Genomic DNA, 12,633 nt, shown 5'->3' with positions numbered 1-12,633 from the left:
TCTGCCAGCCAAGGGGGTCCCGCACCGATCAAAACCCTAATCTATTGTCAAGAGATGGCCCACAATTAAATCTCTGGGGCCCCATCCATCCATCCACATTTGCACACACCCAAAATCATTGTTGGAAGAAGTACTCAACACTTTACTCAAGTAAAAGTATACCACAAGGTAGAAAAACTCCCAAGTATTGGCATCAAAATATACTTAAAGTACTAAAACTAAAAGTACTCATTCAGAATACAATATTTGCCTGATGAAGACCTAGAAGGTCGAAACGTTGCAAAAATAAAAAGTGAGTTTCTTGGAGCTTGAGAACAGTGTGCGGACTTCCTTCTTCAATTTTCCTCATTCAGAATGTCCCATTTCACAAGTTTTCAAAATGTATGGGAATAGTTTGAAAACGGCAGATCTACAAGCTCACAATGCGTTGGGATGCGACGGGTTGTAGATGGGCTATTTTCAAAGAGCCAAAGTATATAGTGTTCAAATAATTGTAGTGGCGTAAAAATACAATACTTGCCTCTAAGATGTAGTGAAGTAGAAGAAAGAAGTAGATTGAAAATTGGAATTACTCCAGGAAAGTAATTCATTAAGTACAGTACAGTACTTGAGTAAATGTTTTTCTGATAATAATTCCCTGACTAATATCAGCGTCTGTTGAATGGCAGAACAATAACAAAAAAATGCTATTGCTGTTAATTATGTGACATTTTGCAATTTAGACTACACGAGCCAGATAAACACTCAGATAGTGAATGGACTTGTCTACAGTTCAAACAAGTTACTGTAAATAACACTTTACTAACATGTGTTTTAGACTGACTGTCTCTTTGTCCAGGTCAGGGACATTTATGTAAACAGCAACATTAATAGTCTCAAAGTTTAAATAGTACAGTAAATTATAGGTGGGCTGACCGGTGACAATCCACAAAAAAAAACGCTTTATTTTATTTCATAAAAATGTTCAAGCATTGAAAATAAGTCAATTTATAAGTCGTTTTATTTTATTTCATTTTCTGTCAAAAGCACCCTTGAGCTTTTATTTTGAAGTCACCTCGAAGTCACATGGGCAAACCATCCCATAGCCCGGCCGGACGGTGGGGAGCAATGGAGCACTGCGATTGGCTAGTAAGTTGGTTGCTTAGGTTACCGCCGGTTTCACAAGCATGGAGGACACTCATGAATGAGGTAATACTATACTGTACACACTGTACTGTTCATCTAATACTACAGCTTCTTACACGTAACTTTTACTATAAACGTTTGATGTGTTCATGGAGTATTTCATTTGTAACAACATGGACCAGGAGTAGCCCTAGAATGGCTGTGAATGTGATGTTACATACATGTCAGGTCATGTATTCCAGAGCCTTATAAGAGAGTTATAACACTAGCGTTGACTCCCACTGTAAGGTTGGAATGCGGAAGTGCTCTGTCTATCTCAATGAGATAGTTCCAATGTTTGGAACTAATAGCCCGTAGCAGCCCGCTTGGCGGCGAGATCAAAGCGTGACGTTACTCTCTCTTCTGCTCTCTGATGTATCCCAGCACAGGATAGGTGGGCACTAGGGACATCTGGGCACCTCCCATGTAATACAGGATAGGTGGGCACTATAGGGACATCTGGGCACCTCCCATGTAAAACAGGATAGGTGGGCACTAGGGACATCTGGGCACCTCACATGTAATACAGGATAGGTGGGCACTAGGGACATCTGGGCACCTCCCATGTAATATAGGATAGGTGGGCACTAGGGACATCTGGGCACCTGACCTCAATTTAATACAGGTTAAGTGGGCACTAGGGACATCTGGGCACCTCCCATGTAATACAGGACAGGTGGGCACCAGGGACATCTGGGCACCTTCATGTAAAATTGGCTATTTTGTCCAAAATGTTACAAAACAAATTAAATAAATGTAATGCTAAAGTAAAGTATAAATAATTAGAACATGCACGGTACATCCTTATAATAATAACAATAATAATGATAATAATAATATTTGATATGTTTTGAGTGTGCATGATTTGAATAGGTTAATTATGCCTTTTTTGTGTTAACCACTCAAAGTGGGGTCCGGGGACCCCCAGGGGTCCTTTAGGGGGTTCCCCAGCAAAACGTCTTTATTCTATACGCTTACTTGGCTATTAAAAAATTGCATATATCCAAGCTTGTAGCGCGCGCTTGGATATCTGCTATTTTTGCACATTTTTGAAAAATCGTGAAAGTGGTAACACAAATCTCCTCTTCTGGGGGTCCCTGACACAAAACATTTTCAGATGGGGGTCCGCGGCCAAATGTATATCAATTTGGGGGTCCTTGGCATGAAAAAGTTTGAGAACCACTGATTTAGAAGTCATTTGTCTTAGGTCTTAACCCATGAAGACCGGGAACACATCTGTGAGTCATTTTAAGACGTCTTTTGGCTATTAAAAAATAGCAGATCTACAAGCTCATAGCGTGGCACCGAGTGCCGCGCTATGAGCTTGTAGATCTGCAAAAAAAATAATAATCGTGGAAAATGTGTGCAAATCTTTGAATATTATTTTTAAAGCGAACATTTTTAACTAACATTTTTAAACATTATAACTTCTGGGGGGTCCCTGGAACAAAATATTTTGAGATGGGGGGGGTCCACGGCCAAATACATATTTCTTTTGAGAACCACTGATATTATAGCAACAGACGTTTAAAAAAATAAAAGAAATTACAAATGAGACCCACGATTTTCCCCAAAAATAGCAGATCTACAAGCTCATAGCGCGGCACTCGGTGCCGCGCTATGAGCTTGTATATCTGCTATTTTTGGATAGCCAAATAAATCGTAAATTGTCACACAGATGCGTTCCCAGTCTTAAAGGGTTAAAGCAGATTGTTGACAGTGTCCATGTCCTCTCCGTGTGGTCAGTGACAGACGGTGACAGAATGACGGTGGTCAACCTGTCCTTCGCTGCGTGCGGCTTCCTGGGCATCTACCAGCTGGGGGCCGTGGGGGCCATCCTCCGGCACGGGGCCAGGCTGCAGGGGTCCCTCAGGGCCTGTGCCGGGGCCTCCGCCGGCTCCCTGGTGGCCGCGCTGATGGTCACGGCTCCACACAAGCTAGAGGTAATGATATGCTATGGCCAAAATATATAGGTCTGTATTTAATGATTTTATAACTCGAAAGTCGTTCAAATGTTTTGGAAATGGCTGATCTACAAGCTCACAACGTGTCGCATCACAAAGTGTTGTGAGCTTTTAGAACTGCTATTTCCAAAAAATATATATATATATTTGAAAGTGTGTGGATGTTAAAGGTAGGGTAAGTGATATTTTTTGGTAATTTTTTTTGTTGTGTTAAAAGGTTAAAGTCAGTGGTGGAAAAAGTACTCACATTCTTTACTTAAGTAAAAGTACCAATACTGCAACATAGAAGTACTCTGTTACAAGTAAAAGTCCAGAATTCAAAATTTACTTGAGTAAAGGTACAAAAGTTTTGGCATCAAAATGTACTTAAAGTACCAAAAGTTAAAGTACTAAAATGTTTGAAAATAGCAGATATACCAGCTCGCAACGTGTCGCATCACAAAGTGCTTTTAGAACTGCTATTTCCACTATTTTTTAAAACATATTTGAAAGTGTGTGGATGTTAAAGGTAGGGTAAGTGATATTTTTTGGTATTTTTTTTTGTTGTGTTAAAAAGGTTAAAGTACTATATTCTGATAGTAATCATTGCTACAGAGCGTTTGTTCGGTCACAGGGGAATACTGATATATTATTGATTTCAGCTGTTACAATTCCAAACATGCAAACATGACCCGCTTTAATTACTATTAATTACTATTACTATTACTATCTTATTATATCTATTATTAGTTGAATGACTTTTTTGTATGTCCAATGTATTTGCATTTAAGTTCATTAAGTTAACTTAAAGGAGGAGTTCACCCAAAAAATGACTTATTTTCTATAAATTGCACACCCCATGAAGCCTTGAATTCATGGATTTATTTTTGTTTTTGTGGCATTCCTAAGCCAATAATTTGATGACCGGGTGTGTATCCGGTAGGAGACACAAATAATCTACTTTGTGTCTCCTACCGGATACATTAGCCGGTAGGAGACGGGAATCAAATTATTGGCTTACAAATGCCACAAAAATAAAAATAAATCCATGGATTCAAGGCTTCATGGGGTGTGCAATTGATAGAAAATAAGTAATTTTTTGGGTGAACTACTCCTTTAAGTATAACTAAATGCATTTGAAATTAAATAAAAAAATTACTTTTCAGGATTCCAATTCAAAAATACCAAAAAATTATTCAGGATTCCAATATAGCAAAAATAGCAGATCTACAAGCTCAAAATGCGTCGCATCGCGATCGCGACGCATTTTGAGCTTGTAGATCAGCTATTTTTACTACTTTTGTGTGACATACTATAGAATGACGAAGTACGGCATTAATTTACCAAAAATGTTAAAATATGGAGATAAGAGGTTTGTGCCCGACAGCAACAATATGCGGTGTGGCCCTCTGGTGTGGCCCTCTGGTGTGGCCCCCTGGTGTGGCCCCCTGGTGTGGCCCTCTGGTGTGGCCCTCTGGTGTGGCCCCCTGGTGTGGCCCCCTGGTGTGGCCCTCTGGTGTGGCCCTCTGGTGTGGCCCCCTGGTGTGGCCCTCTGGTGTGGCCCTCTGGTGTGGCCCTCTGGTGTGGCCCCCTGGTGTGGCCCCCTGGTGTGGCCCCCTGGTGTGGCCCCCTGGTGTGGCCCTCTGGTGTGGCCCTCTGGTGTGGCCCTCTGGTGTGGCCCTCTGGTGTGGCCCCCTGGTGTGGCCCTCTGGTGTGGCCCTCTGGTGTGGCCCTCTGGTGTGGCCCCCTGGTGTGGCCCCCTGGTGTGGCCCCCTGGTGTGGCCCCCTGGTGTGGCCCTCTGGTGTGGCCCTCTGGTGTGGCCCTCTGGTGTGGCCCTCTGGTGTGGCCCTCTGGTGTGGCCCCCTGGTGTGGCCCCCTGGTGTGGCCCTCTGGTGTGGCCCTCTGGTGTGGCCCTCTGGTGTGGCCCTCTCCATCATCAAAGTTGCCCACCCCTGTCCTACATAGCTAACTGCAGGTGTTCTCCTCTCGTCTCGTCTCCCCCCCTACAGCTCTGTAAAGAGTTCACCTACAGGTTTGCAGATGAGGTGAGGAGACAGAGGCTTGGGGCCGTCACACCAGGCTACGACTTCATGCTCACACTACGGTAAGACAACGATACCCTGTATATAGTCCATGAGCCAGACGAGATTTCATTATCGAAAGAGTGGGCAAAACCATACCTATATTAACCCATTAAGACCTGAAGCCGATTCTACATGTCTCCTAAATCCCAACAGTTTTCTGAAAAACGTATGTTTCTATATCAGTGGTGCTCAATCTTTTTCATGTCAAGGACCCCCAAAATGATATGTATTTGGCCGCGGACCCCCATCAAAATATTTTGTTCCAGGGACCCCCCAGAAGCAAAGATTTGAGTTAAAAATGTTCGCTTTAAATATATATATATTCAAAGATTTGCACACATTTTCACGATTTTTCAAAAATAGCAGATCTACAAGCTCGTAGCGCGGCACTCGGTGCCGCGCTATGAGCTTGTATATCTGCTATTTTTGAATAGCCCAAAGTGTCAAATAATGCTTTTTAGCTCAAATCTAAAAATGACACAGTTCCAGGTCTTAATGGGTTAAATTGTTCATAGGGTCAATACGAGTAAATAAATATATGATAACCTCTCCACAGGAGCAGCTTTTTCATGGTTATCACACATTTTGTTATTTTCCCCATACGTACATGACAGGTGAAAAAAAATTCAACATTTTTAAAAAGAGTTATCATAATGAAACTTCCTGAGATGATTACTTACATGAAGACAATGATTTATCGTACTACAAGTTTTCTGAAATTGTATATTTAAATATGCAAATTAGGAACTATTTTTTTAAATGTTGTCATTTTTTCACCTGTCTTGTACGTATGGGGAAAATAACAAAATGTGTGATAACCATGAAAAAGCTGCTCCTGTGGAAAGGTTGTCATATATTTATTTCCTCGTATTGACCCTATGAACAATTTAATATAGGTTTGGTTTTGCCCACTCTTTCGATAATCATTGCTGAATTTTGGGGCTCTGGCTCATGGACTAATAGCACTAGTTTCCCAAACAGTGGGGCGGGAAAATATGTACTCTATGCTTGAGTTTGTAGATCTGCTATCTCTATATTTCTTGAGCTAAAACGTTTGGAACCGCTGACCTATGGGCTGGTTTTGTAGTTTATTTTTTCCCCCCCAATTCAGATTCAAAACTACATCAAAGCAAAACATGGTAGGCTGCATAAGGCTGACCTTACAGTACACCATGATGTAAGCATCACAATTACATGAAACTAGTAAGGGGTGTGTTGTTAGATGTAGGTGTGTCAGTGTGCATTGACAGTACTGTTGACTAACGTCTCTGCTTGCACATTGGTTCTTCTGGTTGGTGGTTGGTTGCGTAACTACTCTGCCATCCTATATTAAAATTGCCTAGAGGGTCAACGGACCACGGGCGGCGTAAGCTGGGTGGACGGACGGTGGCTGGACGTCACAAACGTAACACGCGGACCTGCGAGGCGCACCGTTGCTCCGAATCCACACTAAACTTGGCACCAACTCTGGTCAGGGGTCTGCCATCAGAACAGCCACACCAGGGACCACACCAGGGACCACACCATTGCCCCCCCCCCCTCTGTGTTCCTATTGGCTGGGCTTTAAACAGCCATAGCTCCAGTTCCCAGCATGCAACAGGCTCCAAACTTGGTGGGTGGCCCCACAGACTTCCAAAATGACCGCTTCTGTTTTTTTTTGCATTGCTGCTCGGCAGCAGCGTTATAGCAGTGTTTAAAGGAGAATACCGGACAAATTAAGTGTTGTCTTTGATGTCTCGTTACTCACCGACCGACGTGAAAAGTGGCGTTCTTTTTTTCCATAGATTCCCGTGTCGTCATTTTTTAAACCCCCTCCGTTGTCAGAATGGGAGCGCGTGGGTTAGGGAGATTCGTCTATTATAACCGAGGCAAAGTTGTTTTTCTCTCTACTGCTAGTCATTGTGGAGTCTCATGATAGTCAAACATGCGTTGAAATTTCCTGCGAGGCCACCGTTAATGGCGAACGAGTTAACACTGGTTGCTTGTTTCCAGAACCTGGCAACACGAGTTGCCAGGTTCTGGAAAGAAACAAGCATCCAGTGTTAAATCATACTTTGGTGACCATTGCTCTTATCAGCGCAACATAGGACTAGGTTTGACGGCCGCATAGCGGGCTGAAAATCTAGTGTTTTGAATATGCCACAGTTTTGAACCTTTGAGTTGATAGTTGTGCACCGTGTCGTGCACCAAACATTGCCGATCTACAAGCTCACAACGCGTCGTGTAGATCGGCTATTTTTGGGTGCGCAACACGACACACAACCCAAGTATAACTGAGGCTTTACTCTCCAAGATGCAACGCACTCACGTGGAACTGGTACAACATCAGCTCAGGTACTGTATGTCCCACTTACAAACATCAGATCAGCATCTTCTATGTTCTACGCTCTGCGGTCTGGCAGATTGTCTAATAATTACAAGTCACCCTAAAGAGCATTCCGTTTAGAACGCCTGGCGGGGCTGTTATTAACTCATTAAGACAGGTGACGCATCTGTGTGGCATTTCTTTTTTATTTCTTTGGGCTATTAAAAAAATATATACAGATATACAATATATACAGATATACAAGCTCATAGTGCGGCACTGAGTGCCACACTATGAGCTTGTATATCTGCTATTTTTTTTTAAAGCGTGGACATTTTTGCAAAATCTTTGAATATATAAATGGTTTAAGCGAACATTTTTAACTCATGTTACAACTTCTGGGGGGTCCCTGGAACCAAATATTTTGAGATGGGGGTCCACGGCCAAATACATATCATTTTGAGGGTCCTTGACACGATAAAGTTTGAGAACCAGTGATATTATAGCAACATTTTCCCAAAAAATTAAGACATTTGTAGAATCCCCAGAAGCAAAGATTTTAGTTAAAAAAATTCGCTTTAGAAGATATAAATATTCAAAGATTTGCCCCAAATTTCCACGATTTCCCCCCCCAAAAAATAGCAGATCTACAAGCTCATAGCGCGGCACTCGGTGCCACGCTATGAGCTTGTAGATCTGCTATTTTTGAATAGCCAAATACATCTTAAAATGACTCAGATGCGTTCCCGGTCTTAATGGGTTAAAAAAAGAAAAAAACATGACAAACGACCATCTGTTCGTTGGCTCCGTCTCCTCTCTCTCTCCAGGGAGGGCATAGAGGAGATTCTGCCCGCCGATGCCCACAGCCTGGCCACCGACCGCCTGCACGTCTCCATCACGCACTCCGGGAGCCGCAAGAACGCCATCGTTTCTCGCTTTGCCTCGAGGGACGAACTCATAAAGGTATATATATACGGACGGCCAGGACGGCTCGTTCTCCTCATAAACAGCGTTGCCAGATTGATTCTGCGAGAGAAATAAGCAACCCAGGTGTATGAAAACAAGCACCAAAAGAAGCGATACATACAGTAGATTGGCGATTTGAAAATAGATTTTTTTTAAATAAAGTCATCTTTTTTTCTCCTCTCCCCTGACCCCCACACACATGTAAAGCGTCTTTGAGTAATTAGAAAAGCACTATATAAATGACAGATATTAATATTATTACAAGCTCACAACGCGTTGTGACGTGACATGTTGTGAGCTTGTAGATCTATTTAAAACAATATATATATATATATTTAGAAAAAGTGACAAATGTGGAATATTTTCTTAAATATTTAACACAAATATTTGACCAGAACCACTGGTTTAAACAACATTTTAGGAAGCAAGCCCAAATAAGCCACTACACTTAGAGAAAAACAAGCCCAAAGTCACTTATAATAAGCGGACATGGCAACACTGTTCATAAACCCGTGTTTTTTACAACTACAGCTCAGTGGTTAAATGTTTATGATTGGTTTATTATGTCCTTGTTTTGTTTCCCCTTGGATCTGCAGCATGGTTTGTTTATTACCCCAAAGAAAAGAAAGGAAGTGAATGTGTGTATTCTCAATAGGGATGAAGGATTCATTCTTCATCATTGTATCAGTATTGGTCTATAATTACTTATGGTAAAACAAATGTTTTTCGCCAAAATAAATCCAATATTTGTATCCAATTTTATTTTTAAGAAAATAATAATATTTATGTTTGAAATGAATGTTGAGCATTTTTGCAGTCAAATGTTTTCTGGGGAAGCTTTCAAAAGGCTCTACCTGTGGAACAAATTAAAGTTAGGACTATGTTGAGTATTACATAAATATTACATTACTGCGGCACTATGTAATGTTCTATGTTGTTGTTTTTAAGTTACTTATTTGGGCTTGCTTCCAAATGTTGTTTAAATAAGTGGTTGTCAAATTGATATGTATTTGTCCGCAGACCCGCCCCATCTGAAGATATTTTGTGCCAGGGACCCCCCAATACAAGATTTATGATGAAATGTTTTGAAAACATTCAACAGCCCTTTTCACATTATTTTCAAGATGTATTTTATTTTATAGTGTGTGTGTGTGTGTGTCTGTCTGTCTGTCTGTCTGTCTGTCTGTCTGTCTGTCTGTCTGTGGAACCACCTGCCCTGAGGAGCTCAGACTGATAAATCCCTGTCTCCTTTTAAATAACTTCCTAAAATGTACTTTTAACAAAAGGCCAGTTTTACAAAGAGTGACATTTCATAATGTTTCCTTTCTCACTGTGCTTTTTAAAAAATGCATAAATGTTATCACGTTATTGTCTTTATTTCAAACACTTTTTATGTAAAACATGTTGTAACTTTGTTTTGATAAGTGAATAAAGTATTGTTATTATTATTATTATTGCTGAAGTCATTAATATTGCTCTTCTTGTAATTTTTAAGGCTCTGCTGGCCAGTAGTTTTGTGCCCGTTTATGCTGGATTCAAACCAATCGAGTTCCAAGGACAGGTAATGGATTTAAGATCCTTTTCACACTTTTAGTCCATAAATTGACACATGGTGATCCTGGAGAAACCGTAAAATAATAAAAAATAAAGATAAAAAGACAATTCTCCACCATACAGTATATTATATCATTGTTGTCGGGTGGAAACCGTTGCATGTCCAAAACTGTTCCTTTTCTATTGAGGCGAGTTGAGTAAACTATCTGAGGCGAGTCAAAGTCACCCATACTGTAGCTTAGTCTGATGAACCCATTCAATCATCATTTTAGATTTCTTTGGCTATTCAAAAATAGCAGATCTACAAGCTCATAGCGCGGCACCGAGTGCCGCACTATGAGCTTGTAGTCTGCTATTTTTGAAAAATCTTGATAATTTGTGCAAATCTTTACAAATGTCTTCTAAAGCCTAACCGTTAAAAAAAAAACGTATGTTTCTATATCAGTGGTTCTCAAACTTTTTCATGTCAAGGACCCCCAAAATGATATGTATTTGGCCGCCGACCCCCATCAAAATATGTTGTTCCAGGGACCCTCCAAAAGCAAAGATTTGAGTTAAAAATGTTGTTTAAAAAAATGTTTTTAAAGACTTACACAAAATAGATCTACAGCACTCGGTGCCGCGCTATGAGCTTGTAGATCTGCTATTTTTGAATAGCCAGAGTGTAAAATAATGGTCACAGCTCAAATCTAAAATGACACAGATGCGTTCCCGGTCTTAAAACACTGTGTACTTGTACCTCAACCCAGTGACAAAACGTTCTCCCAGATGATACAGGCTGTGTGTGTTTTTGACTCTCTGTCCAGAGATGGATCGACGGAGGCTTCACAGACAGTCTGCCCATCCTGCCCGTGGGACGGACCATCACGGTGTCGCCCTTCGCCGGCCCGCAGGACGTCTGCCCCGTGCACCGAGGACGCACCAACCTGCACCTCAGACTGGCAAACATGAACGTTATGGTGAGTGTTAAAGGAGCATTTCACCCCTGGAAGAACTTACAGTCGCTCAATGTTAATAATATTTGCAGTAGATAACAGCAGCAAAATTTGAAATTTGCACCCTATGGCCAGAAAAATATAGGAGTCTGTGTGTTTGACTGGGGTTTGACTGGACTGCTGCATCACTACAATGACCATAATGCTTTGGGGCACTGCCCTTCCTTGTGGGGAGGGGAGGCTGCGTGGGGGTGTGGTCTACGTTGTAGTCAGGAAATAAGGTGAGATAAAGAGACTATGAGTCAAATGACTCATAGTCTCTGAGGATATGGATACAAATCTAAAAATACAGATAAAACACAAAAAACACACCAGGATCATGTTTATGGGTCCTAGACCTAGATAAAAATAGGGGTTTGATGCAAAATCGGCGAAATGTCCCTTTAACACGAACGAGCTAACGCTAGTTGCTTGTTTCTCTCCCAGAACCTGGCAACTTGGTGTTGCCATGTTGAGAAACAAGCAACTAGCGTTAGCTCGTTCGTCATTAGCGGTAGCCTCTCGGGAACTTTCACTGCATGTTTGACTATCATGAGACTCCACAATGAGTAGTAGTAGAGAAAAAAATAACTTTGCATCGGTTATAATAGACGAATTTCCCTATGACACGCGCTCCCATTATGACAACGGAGGGGGTTGAAAATATGACGACAGGGGAATCTCTGGAAATAAACAATGCCACTGTTTACGTCGGTAGGTGAGTAACGACACATCAAAGATAACACTTAATATGTCCGGATTTCTCCTTTAAGGAGAATTTCGCCCTAGGCATTTCTTACCCTTATTTGAGGATGTCAACTCATAACAAGAGTGGTCCGGGACCCCCAGTTCATAACGAGCGATGTTCTCCATTTCGGGGACCCCCAAACCGCAGCTCAGAACGGGAGTCTTTGGTGCTTGGCTAAATCCGCTCATTTCTGTCGCTCGAAAATAGTTTTTTCTTGTATACATCTGTCGTGTGTTGTCCGTCTGATGTCCGCGCAGTGCCATAGCACTCTTGAGTTATAGTTATATTTTTGGTAATGTTTATTTAGTAAGAGTCAAGAGTTGGCAGTACTTTTCAAGGGGTTCAGCTTGCTGCAAGCCGATATATATATATATGACTGTGTCATTTCTTGTTTTCTTTTGTTTGTTTCTTTTTTCTTCCCCTGTGGCTATCAAAATATAATGCACAACGACGCAGCTTTAAAAGTGGATGAAAATGTAGTTTCATTACATTACATGCTCTCTTTTCCCTTTTTTCCTCGTAGTTTTCCAAAGACAACCTCGTGCGTCTGAACCAGGCCCTGTTCCCCCCGCCGCCCGTCCGCATGCGGGAGCTGTGCGACGAAGGCTTCGACGACGCCGTGAGGTTCCTGAAGAGAGAACGCTGGATGGACTGAGCGCCGGAACTCTCACCCCTTTTTTTTTTTTTCCACCAAAAGAACTTTGGTTCTAGAATTGGTTCCGTTCTAGATTCTTGGAACCGTGGTGCTTTCAAGCTCATAGCGCGGCACCGAGTGCTGCGCTATGAGCTTGTAGATCTGCATTTTTTTTTTTAAATCGTGAAAATTATTTTGTGCAAATCTTTGAAATATATAATTTTTTCAAAGCGAACATTTGTAACTGGGGATTCTACAAG

General features: G+C 41.6%; 1 protein-coding gene across 2 annotated transcripts; it reads left to right on the top strand.

Moving 5' to 3' along the window:
• The first annotated feature begins 1,155 nt into the window (after nucleotides 1-1,155).
• pnpla4 (patatin-like phospholipase domain containing 4) lies at nucleotides 1,156-12,485 on the top strand. 2 transcript variants are annotated; one of them, XM_080421861.1, is made up of 7 exons: nucleotides 1,156-1,188; nucleotides 2,911-3,107; nucleotides 5,118-5,212; nucleotides 8,325-8,460; nucleotides 9,959-10,024; nucleotides 10,824-10,976; nucleotides 12,263-12,485. In XM_080421861.1, the coding sequence occupies exons 2-7, from the start codon at nucleotides 2,928-2,930 to the stop codon at nucleotides 12,392-12,394; spliced, it is 762 nt and encodes a 253-aa protein (XP_080277987.1). In that variant the 5' UTR covers nucleotides 1,156-1,188; nucleotides 2,911-2,927; the 3' UTR covers nucleotides 12,395-12,485. The 2 variants fall into 2 exon arrangements, with proteins under 2 accessions (XP_080277987.1, XP_080277988.1); XM_080421862.1 differs by lacking the exon at nucleotides 9,959-10,024.
• The last annotated feature ends 148 nt before the right edge of the window (nucleotides 12,486-12,633 follow it).

Source organism: Gymnoscopelus braueri, assembly GCF_963280865.1.
Source record: "Gymnoscopelus braueri genome assembly, chromosome: 24".
Classification (NCBI taxonomy): Eukaryota; Metazoa; Chordata; class Actinopteri; order Myctophiformes; family Myctophidae; genus Gymnoscopelus; species Gymnoscopelus braueri.
Note: the sequence above shows the minus strand (reverse complement) of the source record. Positions and strands in the feature narration are given on the sequence as shown.

Bases quoted from the DNA above. Each gene is read 5' to 3' on its own strand.
- pnpla4 (XM_080421861.1), top strand. From the start codon at position 2,928: ATGACGGTGGTCAACCTGTCCTTCGCTGCGTGCGGCTTCCTGGGCATC. The intron at 3,108-5,117 runs GTAATGATATGC...CCCCCCCTACAG, and splicing joins CGGCTCCACACAAGCTAGAG to CTCTGTAAAGAGTTCACCTA. The intron at 10,025-10,823 runs GTAATGGATTTA...CTCTCTGTCCAG, and splicing joins CAATCGAGTTCCAAGGACAG to AGATGGATCGACGGAGGCTT.